General features: G+C 32.5%; 2 protein-coding genes across 5 annotated transcripts in view; both read right to left on the reverse strand.

The window, feature by feature from the left end:
* Positions 1-330: 330 nt before the first annotated feature.
* Positions 331-15,472, reverse strand: mlc1 (modulator of VRAC current 1). 3 transcript variants are annotated; one of them, XM_051135803.1, is made up of 14 exons: positions 15,377-15,472; positions 14,400-14,479; positions 11,786-11,962; positions 8,829-9,073; positions 8,412-8,501; positions 8,275-8,328; positions 6,812-6,913; positions 5,987-6,088; positions 4,153-4,221; positions 3,947-4,063; positions 3,792-3,848; positions 3,490-3,612; positions 1,600-1,752; positions 331-1,375 (listed from the first exon to the last, which is right to left on the reverse strand). In XM_051135803.1, exons 4-14 carry the CDS (start codon positions 9,066-9,068, stop codon positions 1,295-1,297), a joined length of 1,188 nt encoding a protein of 395 aa, XP_050991760.1. In that variant the 5' UTR covers positions 9,069-9,073; positions 11,786-11,962; positions 14,400-14,479; positions 15,377-15,472; the 3' UTR covers positions 331-1,294. The 3 variants fall into 3 exon arrangements, with proteins under 3 accessions (XP_050991760.1, XP_050991761.1, XP_050991759.1); XM_051135804.1 differs by lacking the exon at positions 15,377-15,472 and adding an exon at positions 14,672-14,712; XM_051135802.1 differs by lacking the exons at positions 14,400-14,479; positions 15,377-15,472 and having other exon boundaries at positions 11,786-12,058.
* Positions 15,473-20,212: 4,740 nt separating this feature from the next.
* Positions 20,213-21,475, reverse strand: part of btbd11b (BTB (POZ) domain containing 11b) — an 85,470-nt gene continuing 84,207 nt past the window's right edge. For both annotated transcript variants that reach the window (XM_051135665.1, XM_051135663.1), the window contains one exon: positions 20,213-21,425. In XM_051135665.1, the coding sequence (XP_050991622.1) occupies positions 21,216-21,425 (210 nt within the window). In that variant the 3' untranslated portion in view covers positions 20,213-21,215. The remainder of the gene's footprint in view (positions 21,426-21,475) is intronic.

A 21,475-nucleotide genomic window follows, 5' to 3' on the forward strand; every position in this document is an offset into this window, starting at 1 on the left:
GTATACAACTGTTTTAGCAACAGAACAGAACAGCAAATCGGCATTTTAGAATGCTTTCTGAAAGAGCTGAAAATTTTGCTTTGATCACAGAAATAAATTACATTTTAAAATATATTCAGATAGAAAGCAGCTATTTTAAATAGTAAAAAATATTTTAAAATATTACTGCTTTTGCTGCATTTTTAATCAAATAAATACAGGCTTGGTGAGCCGAAGAGACTTCTTTAAAAAATTAAATATCTTACTGTTCAAAAACTTTTGATTAGTGTACAGTTGAGTACAGTAGTGCTGTCGGGTATGTTGGGTGGAACAAGTAATTGACATTTCACATAAACTATAAAATTTTATTGATCTACAATAACATCACAATATTCACATATTTATACAAAAATAAAATCTAACAAAGTAAAAACAGTTGCACGCAGCAAGGCACTGAACAGTAACATGGTCCATTAAAGTGTGTTAAAGTTATTAAAAGCATCATATATTAGGTCCCCTACTCTTCCAGCTTTCGACGTGTGTTTTCTAGATAATGCATTACAAGTGCTGTGGATTGTACATGCATGGTGTGTTCACCATTTATTTGCATATAAATGTGCTCGGCCATTCACTCATCACATATGATTCTAATTTCAACTGGTATGGTAGGCTATATTAATGATTGAATGATTGTGTGACACACATATTTTGCATTGTTGGTTCTTTCTCTTACTAAATTGTCATTCAATAATATCTTTGACAGACACATATGATATACACCATAACGTTCAAAAATCTGGGGTCAGTATGATTTTTTAAAGAACTCTCATGCTTACCAAAGCTGCATTTATTTGTTTAAAAATACAGTAAAACAGCAATATGTGAAATGTTATTGCAATCTAAAATAACGGTTTTCTATTTAATATATTTTTTAAAATGTAAGTTATTCCTGTGATGGCAAAGCTACGTTTTCAACAGGCATTACTGTAACGAAATCATTCTTATATGCTGATACAGCGCTCAAGAAACATTTCTTATTACTATCTATGCTGAAAACAGTTGTGCTGCTTAATACTTTCACTTTTGATTAATTTAATGCATCTTTGCTGAATAAAAGTATTAATTTCAACCCCAAACTTTTGAACGGCAGTGCACTGTTCATAAATATGACAGGTCAGCTGACAACTATGACAAAACTGTAAGTTTCATACCCATAAAACAAACTGATTCTCTTCCAACTGACATTATCATCCTCCATATTTGTACTTTCACTTTTGTTCTCTCTGTTTTTCCCTTCTGATGCCTGTATCTTTGGTCACTGAGCCATTTGGACCACCACTGCTTTCCATGCCTTCTCTCTGTCAAAATCCCTTAGTGTGCCATTCAACATTTGTTGCTGTAAGAAAAGAATGAGATGATAGAAAAGAAATGGCCCAGTAGCCACAGAGGCGGAACAGCTGTGCCGTTCCACCGTGACTGTCTTTCATGCTACATTTGGCACTGTACAGTACAGTTTTCCATCTCTCTTGCACAGTTATACAAAATACACACACAATACAACACACTTCCTGTGCTCTTAAATCAACTTGTCAGTCATAAGGTGTATGCTTGTGTGTTTACCTCAGAGTGTTTTTTGTGTAGCGTGTCCCATTCAGTAGATCCCGTGTGGAGCTGGCTCTTGTAGGAAGCACATTTTACTATGGTGGCTAACGTCAACACCGCCTGGACCAGCAGCAGTCCCATCAGGACAAGCAGCAGTATGTCATAGGACTGCTGCATGCACAATATACATTCACAAACTTAATATGTTTCAAACGTCCTTCGGGGTGTAAAAAGGAAAATGTAGGGATAGTTCTCCTAAAAATGAAAAGTTATTTGGGTAGCACTTTACAGTAAGGTGTCATTTGTTAACATTAGTTAATGTATTAACTAAGATTATTAAATGCTGTGGACGTACTGTTCATTCTCAGTTCATGTTAACTAAAGTAGTTAACTAATGAAACTAACAAATGTTAACTAACCTTATTGTAAAGTGTTACAATTTATTTTTCCTCTTTGGAACTGATTCAACAGTGTTGCTCTTGTTAACTAATAATTTAAAAAAAAAAATTTCACTGAAATAAAGCAAAAATAAAATTCAAATATTAGACAAAAAAAAAATAAAACAAAAAAATTAAATGAAAAGTAGAAATGCTGCCTGAAACAAACAAAATAAAGTTCTAAAAATAATAACAAAAATTAATGATACACAGAATTATTAAAAAAAAAAAATTTAAACAAAAGCACATATCAGTTTTACTAAAAAAGCTAATTCAAAACTAATTCAATTCATATCTACAAAGATAAAACAAAATTTTGAAAACACCAAAGTCCAATTTTTCTATATACACTACCAGTCAAACGTTTTTGAACAGTACAGTTTTTAGTGTTTTTTTAAAGAAGTGTATTTGATCCATAGTACAGCAAGAACAGTAAAATTCTGAAATATTTTACTATCTAAAATAACTCTTTTCTACTTGAATATATTTTAAAATGTGATTTATTCCTGTGATTTGAAAGTTACATTTTCAGCATCATTACTCCAGACACGACTCATGTCTCATGACTCATGACTCAAAAATCATTCTAATATTCTGATTCGCTGCTCAAAAACATTTATTATTATTATTATTTTGTTGAAAACAGCTGAGTATTTTTTTCAGGTTTCTTTGATAAATGGAAAATTCAGAAGAACAGCATTTACCTGTAATAGAAATCTTTTGTAACATTATAAATGTAGAATTCCTTTCCCAGAAAAAAAAATTAAACTGACTCCAAGCTTTTAAATGGAATAGCGTATGTTACAAAAGCTTTTTATTTCAGATGTTTGGATCTTTCTATTCATCAAAGAATCCTGAAAAAAATCTCAGTACTCAACTGTTTTAAATATTGAAAATAATAATAATAATAAATGTTTCCTGAACAGCAAATCAGCATATTAGAATGATCATGTGACACTGAAGACTGGTGTAATGATGCTGAAAATTTAGATTTGATCACAGGAATAAATTATATTTTAAAATATATTTAAATAGAAAACAGTTATTTTAAATAGTTAAAATATTTAACAATATTACTCATTTTGGATCAAATAAATGCAGGCTTGGTGAGCAGAAAAGAATTTAAAAAACATTACAAAAGGTACTGTTTAAAAACGTTTGACTGGTAGCGTACCTCTATTTTTATTTCACTTTTAATTGCAGTAATTTCAGCACTTCAACATATTTATATCAGATATTTAAATTTTGAACATTTTGTTTTTTATGTTTTTCATTAATTATATTTTAATTCAGCTTTAATTTAAAAATATACATATATTTTATAGTTTTAGTTAACAAAAACAACTCCACAATGCGGATAAGTAAATTCTCAGTTTTGGGTGAGTGATCCCTTTAAGTGGTCAGAAAGGTCCATATCTGTCATATTGGAACTAATTTGATTTGATTGTTGTGGTGCACAGAAATGACTCACCTTTGCTAATGGCACTTCATGCAGAAAGATCTCAATAAAATTAATCACGCTGTTGGACAGGAAACCTGAAGCTGAGAAAAGCAGTGGTGAGGTCACACTGCTTATAGCAATCAGCATTTCCACCTACAGCGGTAAAATTGAGAGGGCGGAAAGAAAGAAAAAAAAGGTGAGAGACAGTCTTTAGAGAGGAACACTCTATAGAAAAGGCAGACAGACAGCTAAATGAATGAGAATGGTAAATGTCCTCTAGGGACGTTCGATTGCACTGCTTTATTGCTGGAGAGACCTTGATGGTGACTCACCAGACTCTTGCTGGGATATTCTGCCACCACATGGCTGGCAATGGCACTGGGAAAACACTGCAGAGGTATCACACAAACAAACAATGATAGCTAATCATACTGAATAATTTAGAATCTGTGGAAGACTAATATTTAATATAAACAACTGAACTCACAGCTACCAGAATCCAGAAGAAAGTGACAGAAAGATATGGCTCGGGGAGGAGAGCGCCCAAATTAAGAGCAATAATTCCTCCAAATACAGCGGAGATGCCCACTATAACCTCAATTACCTGCAGCAGAGAAAGAGAAACCAGATCTATAGTGAAAATCGTGCTGATATACAGTGCATACACGCATATCTCATTTGTAGGCAACTCACGGCGTAAGCCTTGAGAAGACGGGTGGGGAATGAAGCTGGGGTCACAACCACAGGGCCATCAGACACTGGCTGGAGGAATGAGATGGATGATAGCAATGAGGGAAAGAATAAGAGCAGAGAGACACGAGCATATAAAATGTAAATCGTATAACCTAGAAACAAATACAGTTAGTCACAGATATATCTCATGGTGATAAAATCCAGCTGCATAAAAGGATTTTGCTATTATTTTGCAAATTGAAATGAAGCTGAAATAAACCAAAATATACATTTGAGATCAAAAGTTGAGGAATGTGCAAAATGTTAATTATTTTACCAAAATAAGAGGGATCATACAAAATGCATGTTTTTTTTCATTTAGTACTGACCTGAATAAGATATTTCACATAAAAGACATTTACATATAGTCCACAAGAGAAAATAATAGTTGAATTTATAAAAATGACCCTGTTCAAAAGTTTTCATACGCTTGGTTTTTAATACTGTGTTGTTACCTGAATGATCCACAGCTGTTTTTTTTTTTTTTTGTTTAGTGATAGCTGTTCATGAGTCCCTTGTTTGTCCTGAACAGTTAAACTGCCTGCTGTTCTGCAAAAGAAAACTTCAGGTTCCTCAAATTCTTTGTTTTTTTTTAGCATTTTTGTGTATTTGAACCCTTTCCAACAATGACTGTATGATTTTAAGATCCATCTTTTCACACTGAGGACAACTGAGGGACTCATATGCAACTATTACAGAAGGTTCAAACGCTCACTGATGCTCCAGAAGGAAACACAATGCATTAAGAGCCGGGGGGTGAAAACTTTTTGAATTTGAAGATCAGGGTAAATTCAACTTATTTTGTCTTCTGGGAAACATGTAAGTATCTTCTTTAGCTTCTGAAGGGCAGTACTAAATGAGAAAAAAATATATATTTAGGCAAAATAAAAATGTACACATCTTCATTTTGTTCAAAAATTTTCTTAATGCATCGTTCTTAATGCATGCATTCCTTCTGGAGCATCAGTAAGTGTTTGAACCTTCTGTAATATGAAAAGATGGATCACAAAATCATACAGTCATTGTTGGAAAGGGTTCAAAGAACAGCGGACACTTTATCCATTCAGGACAAACAAGGGAGTCATGAACAACTATCACTAAACAAAAAAAAAAAAACACAGCTGTGGATCATTCAGGAACAACACAGTATTAAGAATCAAGTGTATGTAAACTTTTGAACAGGGTTATTTTTAAAAATTAAACTATTATTTTCTCTTGTGGACTATATGTACACGTCTTCTATTTGAAATATCTTATTCAGGTCAGTACTAAATAAAAAATAACATGCATTTTGTATATTCCCTCTTATTTTGGTAAAATAATTAACATTTTGCAGATTCTGCAAGGCGTTTTTTGACTTCAACAGTATATCACACTGTGTTAAAATCCTGCTGGCTGGGACTCAGCATAAAAGGATTTTGCTATTATTCTGCTAATTGAAATATAGCTGAAATAAACCAAAAATATAGACATTAGACATTTTGCTTTGGGAACTAACTAAAGTAAATAAGTTGACGTACTGAAATTAAAATATAAAAATTAAATTTTATTACATGTCTCCTGCAAGTCAATTATTTAAAATGTAAAAAATGAAGGCAAGATATTACATTTGATTTGTAAAAAAAACTAAATTTTCACCAAACAGTCAAAATTCATTATGAAAGCTCTTACATTATTATTTGTTAATATAATAATTATTTCCTTACTGATTACACAATTTGTGTAAACACATGCCAGAATAATTATATTACTCTAGTCTATACACACAAATAGCACAGGAGATACACTCACACACCTTTCCGTGACTGCAGCAGTCGTCTGCTGAGCGTGCTGACAGGATAACCGTACTGGCTGTGAGCACTTCCAGCACAATAAGCAGGAGCAGGTTAAAGTTAATCTTTAAGATGACAAACAGCAGTAACTGTTTTAATAGTATAGCAGTTGTACATGCACATTATAGCTTAGTGTCTGAGCATTGTAACAAGTGTAACCATGCAGTGTATTTAAAGAAAAGAAAAATGAAAATTCTGTTATTAATTACTCACCCTCATGTCGTTCCAAACCTGTAAGATCTTTGTTCGGAACACAAATTAAGATATTTTTGATGAAATCCAAGAGCTTTCTGACCCTGCATCGACAGCAACGCAACTACCAAGTTCAAAGCCCAGAAAGGTAGTAAGGACATTGTTAAAATAGTCCATGTGACATCATTGGTTCAACCTTGATTTTATGACGCTATGAGAATACTTTTTGTGCACAAAGAAAACAAAAATAACAACTTCACTTAACAATTTCATTCACGAGAGTGATATTAACAATGTCCTTACTACACTTCTGGGCCTTGAACGTCAGAAAGCTCTTGAATTTCATCAAAAATATCTTAATTTGTGTTCCAAAGATGAACAAAGGTCTTAAGGGTTTGGAACGACATGAGAATGAGTTTAAATATATATATATCATTTCTATCAGTTCCTTTAAAATTACCTTTGCTTTGCTATTGTCATATTATATAATATACTAGACTTGAGCCAAACCATTTAATTTTGATGTTACCACATAAAGGACATTTTTAAAGTCTCTGACAAATATTTTCGAAGTATTAGAGTTGTGTCGTTCTCACATTGATGGCTGAGGGGCTAATGGCGAGTTTACATCCGAACCACACCAGGCACGTGGTTGTCACAGCAAAGGACGACACATAGACCATTTGAAAGTCTGAGACCTGTAAAATAATGTAGGTTAAAAACTGTAACTGTAAAAAAGTCACTTTTTACTGAAAAAGCTTGATTGATTTGAATACAGTTGAGCTACTGAAAACTAGTACTGGGCAGTTTGACCACAAATCTGTATCACGTTTTTGTTTAGGATTATGGCAGTTTCACGGTTTGTTTTTTTTCCCTGACTGTGCCTTTATTTGAATCAGAATGCATAAAACAGTTGTAAAACCACTGTATTTTAATCACAATCCAAACATATATGCTACATATAGCACAACAAAACAAAAACAGCAGACTGAATGAAACGCAAATTCTCTCTGACAGCAGGTGGTGTTTATAGAACAGCAACGATACAGCTTTTCTTGCTTAGAGCTGTAAACAAAGCAGCACTGCTTTTAACTACTACATTAATCTGAATTATATGGAGGTGAGATGGAAACAAAATACCATCTAAACTTTACGAAGACAGTCAGTTCCTCACACAGAGATACTTTCATATAAACCCTCATGCCCAATTCAGTGTTTAGGATTCTTTTCCAATATTTGTACAGTGCCTGTACAGTATTTTCTCCTCTCTGCATTCGTCTTCAGTGTCTCTGGCTTCTGTTAACGGCCATTTAGTTGGTTTATTTGTCCAGTTAAAGAATAGAATGTTTTCCCAATGCGTCATCAGTCGGCTATATTGGCGGCACTGAATGTAAACAACTCCACTGACTAAACTGAATAAAACTCGCATCTTTTGCTGTTTACTGCTGCTGAAAATGGACAATTATTGTCATGTTTTGGACTATATTAATCGGTTAGACCAGGAAAAACAACTAGATAACTGACCAAATTGAGATGTAAGTGCAAACCCTCTATTCATAATGATGTTGGTTTAACCACATACTGTACACTGTAAAAAACAATTTGTTGAGGCAACTTAAAATAATTTGTAACCTGACTGCCTTAAAATGTTAAGTTCAGTCAACTCAAAACAAGTTTATTCAACTTAAAATGTTAAATTATACTAAGTGACAACTTAGATATGTGAGTCGAATCAACTTAAAATTTTAAGGCAGCTGGGTTACTTACCCATCTGTTAAGTTTAGCAAACACAAATGTCTAAGTTGTTACTTAGTACAACTTAACATTTCAAGTCGACTAAACTTATTTTAGTTGACTGAACTTAAAATTTTAAGGCAGCAGGGTAACAAATTATTTTAAGCTGACTCAACAAATTGTGTTTTTTATTTTTTACAGTGTATGCCAGTTTTTTAAAAATTCATACCATGTGCGTAATTCAATCTGGCTTTAGTTAGAAACTCTCCATCACTGAAATAGAGTTGATTTCTCTGTATTTACTGAAAAATATCCTTTCACTTACTGCAACTTGTCTGTTCTTGGCAATAGCGAAGCTCACCACTGCAGCGGGTATACTCTATAAACCAGAAGAGAAACATATATATGAGTGGAGAGTGGCTTCATCCATGAGCATATGAGTCTTTCAGGATGAACACTCACAGATCCAGCAGTACAACGCAGGTAGTCCATCGCATCTGGAAACACATTACCCATGTAGAGGGAGAAAGCTGCCACTATCAGCAAGCTGCTCTAGGGGTCAGATACAGATGAACACACTCAGACCTTTGAGAAATTCAGTGTGTGAAAGGAATATATGAGCCAAAAATTAAAATGTGACTTTTTAACAGCTGTTTGGACTCTTATTCTGACAGCACCCATTCACTGCAGAGGATCCATTGGTGAGCAAATGATGCAATGTTATTTTCCCTCAATCTGTTCTGATGAAGGAACAAACTCATCTACATCTTGGAAGCCCTGAGAGTGAGTACATTTTTTGCAAATTCTCATTTTTGGCTGAACTATTTTTTTTGGGCTCTTAGCTACAGGAGTGACATTTTGCTGAGCCAAAGCTCTTACCCCTATAACAACGCTGTAAAGCCAGACTCTGTAGCTAAAACAGGGATGTAATGGCCCAGGCTGATCCAACTGCAGGTCACTGGCCCTGACATCCACCGTGTAGCTGTCTCTCTCCAACCTCTCCCGTTCCAGATGCCGACTCAGCGTTCCTACCCCGCTGTTTCGCTCCAGGGTGGACATCTGGGCATAGCTGAACACTTCCTGAGCTGATGCCTCCTCTCGTTGCATCCTGATATCCATGACCCCTAGAGATCCAATCCATATAAATCACATCTATTGACTAGGTGAGAAAAAAATGCACCGAACGCAAACATTTACAGGAGGTAAAGAATACAGCTTATGTACTATTGACAGATTGCCATATGATCCTTTTAATGACACTTAAACTTACCTCAGTTCCCCAAGGCCTCTAAATGAAATTCAACACATTATACCTGTTACTTTTTTTCAGAGCGTTTGAAGGTCATTCAATCATAAATATATCTCATGTATTGTTGAATGCACTGCGAAGACGCTTTGGATAAAAGCACCTGCCAAATGCATCAGCGTAGGGTTGCAAACGATTATCGTAATTAGCCACATTCAAAAGAAAAGTTTGTTTACATACTATATGTGTGTGTACTGTGTATATTTATTATGTATATATAAATACACACACATATATGTGTATATTTAAAAAAATATATTTGCATGTGTATATATTTATACTTGTATATCCTTATTATATATCAGTATAAATGTTTTATACATAAATCTAACATATTTTCCTTAATATATACATGTATGTGTGTGTATTTATATATACCCACACATATACAATATAAACAGAAACTTATTTTGAATGTGATTAATTGCGATTAATTGTTTTGCAGCCAATGTAATGTAAATCTAACAGTCAGGCAATTTACATTTTTACAATTTTTAATTAACTTAGAACTGCTGAATGCAATTTTTAGCAAATCTTAATTTTTTTTTTTTTTACAGTACATTGTGTTGTGAAGCTTAAATTCACCTGTAGCATTTAATTATTAATTACAGTTTTCAGCATTTTGTTTTTACTTTATTTAAACAAAATAGTATTATTTTATATTATGTTATTTCATACTAAACTTCTGTTATTGTTAACTAAAATTAAAACATTGTTTTGTTGCTACATAAATCTTAGATGAAAAACTCTATAATAAAAAAATGTAAGTTCAATTACTACAATTACCAGAACTAAAATAAAAAAAAATAAATAAATAAAAATCTAAAAGTGAAAAAAGTACACTAAATTACTAAAACTTAAAATAAAAGTAAATGAAAAATGACAATATAAAAACTCTAATAAAAATCTAATAAAATCTAATAAAAAATATTAAGAAATACTACAATTTTTCATAAATAATACTAACCTAAGACTGATACTAATTTTATAGAATAGTAATAGTAGATTTCTAATGTCAGCAATAATTACTACTACCACTACTACTACTACTAATATTAATAATTTTTTACAATTATTTATTAATATGATAATAATATGAATTATCATTATTATTATTATTGGTAACACTTTACAATAAGGTTAATGAATTAACATTAGTTAATGTATTATTAACTAACATGAACAAACAATGAACAATACATTTATTACACTATTAATCTTTGTTGAAATGTTAAAATACAGTTGTTCATTGTTAGTTCATGTTCATTAACTAATGTAATATAATTATTACTACTACTACTACTACTATTAATAATATTAGTAGTAATTACAATTATATAAACATAATAATAATATAAATTATTGTTGAATTATAAATTATATTGAATTATTAGTAGTAGTAGTAGTAGCAGTAGTAGTAACACTTCACAGTAAGGTGTTATGTGTTAACAGTTAATGTATTAACTACCATGAACGAACAATAAACAATACATTTATTACACTATTTACTCATCTTTGCTAATGTTAATAGAAATATAGTTGTTCATTGTTTGTTCATGTTAGTTCACAGTGCATTAACTAATGTTAAGAAACAATTTGTGTTTAATAATGTATTAGTATAACAATTATTTTAATAATGTATTAGTAAATGCTAAAATTAACATTAAGAATTGTTCATTCATAATTCATGTTAACTAATGTAGTTATCTATTATTGTATAGATACTTATATATAATTATCTATTATCGTATACCTTATTGTGTTACGTTATTATTATTACATAATTATCGGCTTAACAGAATCGGTCAGAAATTTTAATATCATCTCTAAATAGTGTTTTTGAACATTTTTACCAAAATTATCTACTGATAACAACACATAGAGAAAGTTTATATTCTCCTCAATATTGTGCTAACATAGAAAGTGCCAGACTGAAGATTTACTTTCAGCGTCTTGCTTCATTTAATGAATTTACATAAAAATGTCCTTATTTAGGCACAGCTGAGAAAACATATGGGCTATAAAACAATGGCTTTACACTGAGACAACCATAACCCGCTGTGTTTTATGCTCAAGCTTTTTAAAAATGCATTTTTACAGAAGGCAGGGCCGTAAAGGTGCTCCAAGAACACATTTTCTTTTTTGCACTAATAAAATCATCATACAAGACCTATGAGCTCTCAATGCAACGTTTCTCTAATAACTACCAATATCTCGGTATCCAAGGGGAAAAAAGAATATTTTAGGTCAACAATATAGAAATAAAACGCAATCAAACTGCTCCCTCTTGAAAACCCACACGCACAATGAATATAAAGCACTTTCACTGTATTACGTAAACAGCCACGGGAACACAGAGCAATAAAGAGGATTCAGTGTGAGGATAATGCATGAAGGCAATGATTCATAAAAAAGTTTGGAACACACCAACCCCTCCCTCAACGCTTTTCCTCAACTTCATTCTGAGCCCCACCGTTCATTCATCTTATCTCTCCAGCCCTCTTTATCTTAATCTCTGCTTCCCACTCACCTGCCTCCAGCTTCAAGACACCGTTTATTTCAGCTTGGCCCACCTGTTCCCCTGTTCCTGTGGAAGTCTAAGGTTTTAGTTGTACTTTATCTCTGTCTTCTTCCTCTTGTTCCTCTCCTCCCTCTCTCTGTCCCCTCCACTCCAAGTCAATAAAAAACTTTTGGAACGCTTCAAAGCCTGGAACAGAAAGTGGAGAGAGTTGCCCTGCCAGCCAGTTTTAGCCAGTGAATGCAAATGGAGCGGAGAGATGGGGCTCAGATCAGGGGCTGCTGGGACCAGAGCCTCTTACTGCTCTGTTCAACTCAATGAGAGAACTCACACATAAATCAACACCCCCTCGCTGCCACACAGAAAGAATGCACACAACCTAGAACAAGTTTTCCCATGTACACACAACACAGGCACCCACAAATGTTTCCTTTCTTCATGCATGTGATTACATTCCAAACCAAAGTTTGGAATAATTAAGAATTTTTTGAATTTTTGAAAGAAATGCTCATCAAGTTTTCTTTTCAAAAATAGTGAAATATGTTTTCAGTTTTAATATATTTTAAAATGTAATTTATTGCGGTGAAGGCTTAAGCAGCTAATCAAAAATCTCTGTTTACATGGTAGATTCTTAATCAGAGTATTGTCTTAATCATGTTAAAATCGTAATATTGTTGTCCATGTAAATGGACACGTGTCACGTGATCTTGAAATCATTATAATATGCTGATTTGGTAATGAAAAAAAAAACTGTCACAATTCCTCAATTGCATTTTGCCCGTGTCAAGCAACCGACAAAATAAGGAAAGTGGCACATTCCATAGATTAGAATCCATGAAACGCATTTTTAGATTTTCCAAGGCTGCATGTCATATTAAACCCATTTAAAATCATAATAAAGCATAATGCTATTGTGAATTCACAAACACTGCAATTAAATGAAAGAAATATATGCAATGCAGGTTTAATATGTGCTTTATTAATTATTTACTTCGTTTATTAATTATTTGTTTATTCGTAAATGCTGCTCCACACAAACTGTTATCATTTACATGTGTGGAGCGTCTCAAACTACACCTCAACGCCACCTTGAGAAAATGCGGTTTAATGAAGCAAAGTCTCTTAATAAGTTTTCCAAGGTCCGGGGTCCCTTCCTCAAACAGTTAAACAACAGCAGTATTTAATGAACCTTGACACATTTGTGATACTGTAATTTCTATGCTGATTTTATCTCTCTCCCCTTTTTTGTGTGTTTTATCTCTCTCCTTTGTAATTATTTTAGCCACTTATGTCATGTGTAATGTATTCTGGCACCCCCCCTTTTTTTTTAATGTATGTATGTATTTTGTGTTTGTTCTTTGTTATGTTGTTGTTTGCTGTTGTTATAAAACTAATAAAAAATCAACATTGAAAAAAAAAATATATTGTTATGTTTGCATTTATTATAACGTCCATTTGGGAACGCAACGTGCGTTCATCAGATTTGTAAAGTAAAATGATTTACTGGCATACGCAAACACATGAGAACACATCAGTATCTTTCTTAATATGTGAACTGTTCATCATTATTCCAAAATAAAAGCTCACACCCTCACTCACAGTTTACACATTTTCATATCCACATATTCAAGAAATTACAGTGGCTGTAGCATTTCTGTCGTAAGGAAATTGCCAAATATTAAAGATTAAGTGGACATTTGAATTAAATGTTGTTTAGTCAATATTAAACAAGGATTAGATTGTGCTGTAAAGTGTAAAAACATTCGTCGGGCTGTTACGCCCTCTGCAATCATTTGATATATAATGCATAATGTACATTAGCTCTATTGTTTATAATACATTATGTATTTTTACAGTTTTGTTGAATAAAACCATATGATTACTTGCTTTTGATACTTTATTTGAACTAATTATTATTGCCTCATTGCTATTTTATATGTATTTTAAGTCATTTTAAAGGCTATTGTTTGCTTAGGTCTATTTTTATTGCCAAAAAAAGAGTAATTATCCGATTACTCGATTAATCATCAAAATAATCATTAGTGACAGCCCTATTATAAATGCTGAAAACTGTTTTGCTGTTTTTATTTATTTATTATTTTTTGTAGAAATTGTAATTTTTTTTTTCAGGATTATTTAATGAAATAAAAATAAATAAAAAAACAGGCTTTATTTGAAATGGAAGACATTTTGATCAATTTAAAATGTCCTTGCTGAATAAAAGTATTAATTTGTTTCATACCTAAAACATTTGTATGGTAGAGTATCATAGTTTCCACAAAAGTATTAAGCAGTACAACTGTTTTCAACATTGATAATAATAATAAATGTCACCAAATCAGCATATTAGATTGATATTTGAAGAATCACTGAAGACTGGAGTTATGATGCTGAAAACTGAGCATTGCCATCACAGGAATAAATTAGATTTTAAAAGATATTAAACTAGAAAACAGTTATTTAAAATTGTAATAACATCTCTGAATATTAATATATTTAGTGTACTTGTTATCAAATAAATGGAGCTTTGATAAGCATAAGATACTTTTTTCAAAACATTTAAGCCATTTTAATTATCCCAAAGTTTTAAACTGGTAGTGTATGTCAACAAACAAGATGCACTCACAGTTCTCGTTGCATAACAAGTTCAAAGCTGTGCAGTCCTGAGCTCCGCTCATGGCTCCTCCCACCCGGGCCTCCGTTTTACTAGGGTGAAAAAAACAAATCAGAGATTTGGGACATCCCACAGGGCTTCTGAAGTTTATAACCAGTATGTTCATAAACAGGTCTTTAATCCTAGCACATTTCAAAAGATTCACGCATTTTATCGCACGTCTTTGAAATGATAGAATCCAATCTATTTCATATCAGAATCATAAATTTAACTGCGTGCATTACCATATTTTGGCCTATAGGTATAAACAAGATGAATAAGAGGAGAGCGAGTGCATGTGTAAAAATGCTCCCAGCCGTATTGGTTCACATCAATGCTACTGTTCAAAAGTGTCCTTGAAAAGCAGTATCCATGGATACCTTTTAAACAGCCCCCTTCCACTGGCTGGCCAACACACTTCACTGCCCTCTGAATATGCTCTACACAAAGATCACACGCTCATGTGGACACGTACACACACACTCGAGGCATGCCAAGCCACTGAAATCCCTGCAGATGCATTATTGATTCACTATAACTCAGCTTTCAGTAGTCATTTTAGAAGTTTATGAGGCAAAGACAAAAAAAAAAAAGTCTAAAGTTTGTGAGTTGTAGCAAAGAGAAACCTAAATGTTTCTTTTTATTTTCACCTAAATCAAGAGAAAAATCTCTTTATAGGGTCTTGATGGGAAAACACCATAAATGCACAGTGGCCCTTTAATATGTGAGGGGGTCAAACAGCTAATAGTTCTGGCTATAAGCAAACACATTTCTTCTGTTGGGGATATGCATTTAAAGACTAATAAGTAAATTTAAAGCTAATAAGTGTTGCTTTATAAATATTATGGTACTGGATGCTGAAAGAGGCACTCATATAAAAAGTTTCACCCCTAATTCCCTTCACAGGAATGAATAGCACTTTAAAAATGTTTCAAATCAAGTACACTCACATGAGATGAGGACTGCAGTCGTCAGTTGCTCTTTAATGTAGCCTTCATGGAGCGACTCTTATTGTCATAGCTGCTGCCAAGTCGAAAATGACTCACTCAACCGCCATTTTGAACCGGTTCTTTTCAGTGAACCGGTTGAATGAAAGCGCGCTGAATCACAGTTCGCATCCGAGTCAGTTCAAGTAAGCTCATCAGCTGTCAGACAATCTAGTGATGTTTAATTTCACAGCATTTTTGTTGCAGTTAACAGCGAAATTTTGCAAATCGGATCGGACTGAGAACCATATCGGACATGAATTGAAGTTACTGACAGGCGAGTTCGATTCATTGCTTCACGAAACTTCGAAATGATTCTTTTGTGTTTTGAATCAGAGCGCGTATCACACCACTTCAGCATATTTTAAAACAAATTCTGTCTGTACAAGTGCACACTTATTGGTAGATAACAAGTGTTACAAATTAATAAAAGACTATATATTATCAGGTATTTAATAACATTTTAAACCGGTTCTTTTCAGTGAACCGGTTGATCTAAAGCGGGCTGAATCGTTTGACACAGTTCACATCCGATTCAGTTCGAGTCAACTGATCACCTGTCAGACAATCTAGTGATGTTTTCTTGTTTACAACATTTTCGTTGCAGTTAAGAGCTTCAGTTCGTAAATTGGATGAATCGAACGAAGTCATTAACGGGCAAGTTCGATTCATTGCTTCACGAATCTTCGAAATGATTCGTTTGTGTTTTGAATCAGTGCTTCGGAGCGCGTATCACATTTCAGCATATTTCAAAACAAGTTCGTAAAATTCTGTCTGTACAGGTGTTGTTGCAAACTTTTTGGTTGATATCAAGTGTTACAAATTAACAAAAGAATGCCTATCAGGTATTTAATGACATTTTAAACCGGTTCTTTTCAGTGAACTGGTAGAACTAAAGCGGGCTGAATCGTTTAACAGTTTGCGTCCGAGTCAGTTCAAGTCAGCTGTTCATCTGTCAGACAATTCAGTGATGATGTTTACTTTTTTTTACAACTTTTTCATTGCAGTTAACAGCTTCAATTCGTAAATCGGATCGGAGTGAGAACCATATCGGACATGAATCGAAGTCATTGACGGGCAAGTTCGATTCATTGACGGGCAAGTTCGATTCATTGCTTCACGAATCTTCGAAATGATTCTTTTGTGTTTGAATCAGTGCTTCGGAGCGCGTATCACGCCATTTCAGCATATTTTAAAACAAGTTCGTAAAATTCTGTCTGTACAATTGTTGTTGCAAATTTGCTGGTTCATATCAAGTGTTACAAATGAACAAAAGACTACCTATCAGGTATTTAATGACCGGTTCTTTTCAGTGAACCGGTAGAACTAAAGCAGGCTGAATCGTCTAACAGTTTGCGTACGAGTCAGTTCAAGTCAACTGTTCATCTGTCAGACAATTTGGTGATGATGTTTACTTTTTTACAACATTTTCGTTGCAGTTAACAGCTTCAAATCTTAAATCCGATCCGGCTGAGAACCATATCGGACATGAATCGAAGTCATTGACGGGCAAGTTCGATTCATTGCTTCACGAATCTTCGAAATGATTCTTTTGTGTTTTGAATCAGTGCTTCGGAGCGCGTATCACACAATTTCAGCATATTTTAAAACAAGTTCGTAAAATTCTGTATGTACAGGTGTTGTTGCAAACTTGCTGGTTGATATCAAGTGTTACAAATTAACAAAAGGCTACCTATCAGGTATTTAATGACATTTAAACCGGTTGAACTAATGCGGGCTGAATCGTTTAAACAGTTTGCGTTCGAGTCGGTTCGAGTCAACTTTTCATCTGTCAGATAATTTAATCATGATGTTTACTTTTTTTACAACATTGTCGTTGCAGTTAACAGCTTCAACTCGTAAATCGGATCGGACTGAGAACCATATCTGACATGAATCGAAGTCATTGACGGGCAAGTTCGATTCATTGCTTCACGAATCTTTGAAATGATTCTTTTATGTTTTGAATCAGTGCTTTGGAGCGCGTATGACACCATTTCAGCATATTTTAAAACAAGTATTGTTGTACAAGTGTTGTAGCAAACTTGTTGGTTGATAACAAGTGTTACAAATTAACAAAAGACTACATATTATCAGGTGGGATATTATAATATTTCGCAGATTACCTACATTTGGGCAGCGTATTGGAAGTATTTGTTGGTTATTTAACATTTGATTCTAGTCGAGGTCTTTGACATAAATGGAAAACATGGTGTAAAATATGAAAAATGTCCTCTTTAGAAATAAATATGCTCCTATAATTAATTTAAAATCAATGCTAAACTAAATTCTTGAATTCACAGATGTATTAGCCTGCAAACTTTGTGTTGTAAACCCAGACTCTTCACCAATGGGCAACTACTTCCCACATAATAGGACAATGCTTCTCTTGTTCTTTTCTTTTCACTTTTCTGACTCACATATCCCTGGCTTTTTCATTGCATCCCTTTATGCTTCCCTCCTCCCCTGCCCTTCTCCCTCATTCGCATCTGTTGTGCCTGTAAACATTGTCTGGTTTGCTGAGATTAAGTCTTCCTTAACACAGTACAAACAACTTGAGGGCTAAGTTGCACTCCGAAGTTACAAAAAAGATTTCTGAGAAAGCAAGAAAAATCACAGAGCTGCTGAATCAGCTAACGGCATTAAAATTCAGCAAGCAGTGTCTAAACGTGGAGAGAGGAAAATACTAAATGCAAATATTTAAATGAAACCAGCCATATGGTCATGTTAAATAACAAAATAAATACTTATTACGTTTTAAAAGGTATAGAACAATAAGCTTGATCTTTTTCATTTATTACGTTAATAAAATAAATGCTTATTCAATTTTAAAAGGTATAAAAATGCTTTATATTTTGACATTTGATATCTTAGTTTAATACATTAAATCATCATATCTTTATTAATGTAATAAATTATAAAACTTATAATTAAAAATAAATTATAAAAAAAACAGGCATCAGATTTCAAAAGGCAACAGATATTTTTGACATTATACCTTTATTTATTAAAGAAATTGAATTATAACATCTCAAAAGGTATAGAACAAAAAGCTTGATCTTTTAAAAAAAAGTCACCTTTATTCATTTATTAAATTATAATAAAATAAATAAGCTTATTAAGTTTTAAAGGTATATGAGAAAATGCTTTATATTTTCCATATTTATAAATTTTAATAAATTATCTTAGATTTATTAATTTACTAAATGAGAATAAAATAAATAGGCTAAAAGGTATAGGAGAAAATACTTTATAAATTTGACATTATATATCTTTATGAATTTAATATATTAAATTATCATATTTTTAATTATTAATTAATTAATTTATTAATAAATAAAATTTATTATAAATATATCATAATAAAACAGGCTTATTACGTCAAAAGACATGTATGCTTTATAGTTTTGATCATTTGTCTTATATCTTTAGTATACAAGAAATTAAATTATTATATATTTAAGAAATTACATTAGCAATAAATAGGCTTATCAATTTTCAAAATGTAAATGATTTACAATATATTTTTGACATTTTATCTTATACCTCGATTTAAGAAATCAAATTATTACATTTCAAAAGGTATAGAACAAAAAGCTTGATCTTTTTGATATTTTACATCTTTCTTTATTAAATTATATTATATTATGTTTTAAAAGGTATATCAGAAAAAAGCTTTACATTTTCTACATTTTATATTTTTATTCATTTTAATAATTTTAATGATCTTAGTATATTAATTTTTATTTATAAAATAAATAGGCTTATTAAATTTTAAAAGGTATAGGAGAAAATGCTTTATATTTATGATATTTTATATTTTTATTCATGTAATATATTACATCATCATATCTTTATTAAATTAATTTACTAATAACTATTAATAAATTAACAATTGTAATAAATTATTTTTTTAATTTAATACATGAAATGATCATATCTTTATTAATTTAATTTATTAATAAATAAAATTTATTATAAACAAATTACGATAAAACAAGCGTATCACATTTCAAATGGGTATAGAAAAAAAATATTTATATTTTTGACCATTTGTCTTATATCTTTAGTATTTAAGAAATTAAATTATCATATATTTATTTAATAAATTGTATTAGCAATAAATAGGCTTATCAAATTTCAAAAAGTAACAAGAGAAAATGATTTACAGTACATTTTTGATATTTTATCTTATACCTTTATTCATTCATTTAAGAAATCGAATTATCATTTAAAAAAATATAGAACAAAACGCTTGATCTTTTTGATATTTTACATCTTTATTTACTAAATGAAAATAAAATAAATAGGCTTATTACATTTTAAAAGGTATAGAAGATGCTTTATATTTTTTGACATTTTATCTTTATTCATTTAATAAATTATAATAAAACAGGTTTATCAAATTTCAAAAGATAACAGGACAAACAGTATATTTTAGTATATTGCAGTATATTTTTTGATTTTTTGACTTTGTTTTTTGGCTGTTTTTTTTACTAATTTTAGAAATTACAACAAAATAGGCTTATTCATTTTTAAAAGGTATAGGAGAAGACGCCTTAATCCTTTTGACAATTTATCTAATATATTTATGTTTTTAATTACATAATCATATCTTAAATAATTAAAAAAAAAAATAGTCTTATTAAATTTAATGGTTGCTTAGAGCATCAAACCATCGAGATCCAATAATTATTTAGAAACCAAAACTGTCGATTTTTCTATTCAGCCTACTTTGTGCAATAAACTGCATAAAGTGCAAAAGACTATGAAAAATGACGAGAAGCATGAATATTTTGTAATAATCTTTATAAAGAACACTGATTTAGTCATCGAGTGACTTTACACAAATGTCATTAGAGACACAGCACATCAGAACATATTGCAGGCACATTCTGAATCAGTCGTTTCAGTCAGGGGATTCACAGCTACAATTCTGCAACTCCATGCTGATAATAATTCATTTTTCCCAGACAAAACAGACCCCCGCACACACACACACACTCACACACACACAGAAGAGTGTAAAGTCAATGCAAGACATGACGACAGCAACGAAACCCAAGCATGAAAATACTTACATGCTCATCTACATTTACAACAGTTAACAAGACTTCAAGAACACTTCTATAATACATTATTGTGAGTTCTCGACAGAAGTCTCAAGATGATGACATCTTATATACATCTACTTACAGCTGGAGATCAAACTACTCCATGTGAGAGATTTCCATCAGATATTTACACCGGCAGCCCCACATTTTAAACATACGCTTACTGATAATAAGAGCAATATCTGTACAACTGTGACGAAGCATCATCTCAATGCTCGAAAATACAAATCTAGGAAGCATATTTAGTAACATCTATAATCAGTGCTGACAATGATTGAGTTGTTTTCTACTCCAGAGGACTAACTCTTTGCACCCCTAAGCCATAATGTACCAAAAAAGCATGACCCGCTTGCTGCACTGCCACTTTTTTGGGTCACGTCACATTTGCTGCTGTACTTCTTCAAAATGAGTTAGTGGAATTGCAATATTCCAAGGTTAGTAGAGGTACTGCATCTAAGAAAACCATAATCTGTCACATTGTGTTATTCAATTTGGAGACGAAACGTAAAATGGCATTGTTTCCTTTATGGCTGTTACCTAAAGCACAGATCAAGTCTGTCGAGAAGAGATCACCAATGGAGAACTATGAGTGCATTGCTACTGCCACTGAATGAACACATTTACACCGCACTGCTAGGAAGTGCACGTGTCGGGATCTCAGCATGCTTTGATGAGGACTAGAGGCAGTTTTAGACGATGGATCCCTTCGAGGAGGACAGGTGAATGGAGCGAATGCGCGTGGCCAGCGTTTTCTCCAGGTCGTGCAGTACGTCGGGGCAACAGTTCTCCACCGGGGTGTTATAGAGCAACTGTTTAAATGGCTCAAGCTCTATGAGAACCGCCATGTTCTTTAGAAAGTAGCCCTCGATGTAGGTCGACAGCTCAGGTGCCTCCAGGAACTAAGAGAGGTGGAAAGAAAATGCTGAGAATGTAAAGACTGTTTCTTATG

This window comes from Labeo rohita, chromosome 18 (genome assembly GCF_022985175.1).
Source record: "Labeo rohita strain BAU-BD-2019 chromosome 18, IGBB_LRoh.1.0, whole genome shotgun sequence".
Lineage (NCBI taxonomy): Eukaryota > Metazoa > Chordata > Actinopteri > Cypriniformes > Cyprinidae > Labeo > Labeo rohita.

Excerpts from the sequence above, each read along its gene's own strand:
- mlc1 (XM_051135803.1), bottom strand. The coding sequence starts at position 9,068 with ATGGATATCAGGATGCAACGAGAGGAGGCATCAGCTCAGGAAGTGTTC. Across the intron at positions 6,089-6,811 it reads TTAGCCCCTCAGCCATCAAT|ATTAACTTTAACCTGCTCCT; the intron begins GTGAGAACGACA and ends GTCATCTTAAAG. Across the intron at positions 3,849-3,946 it reads TCTTCTGGATTCTGGTAGCT|TGTTTTCCCAGTGCCATTGC; the intron begins GTGAGTTCAGTT and ends ATACCTCTGCAG.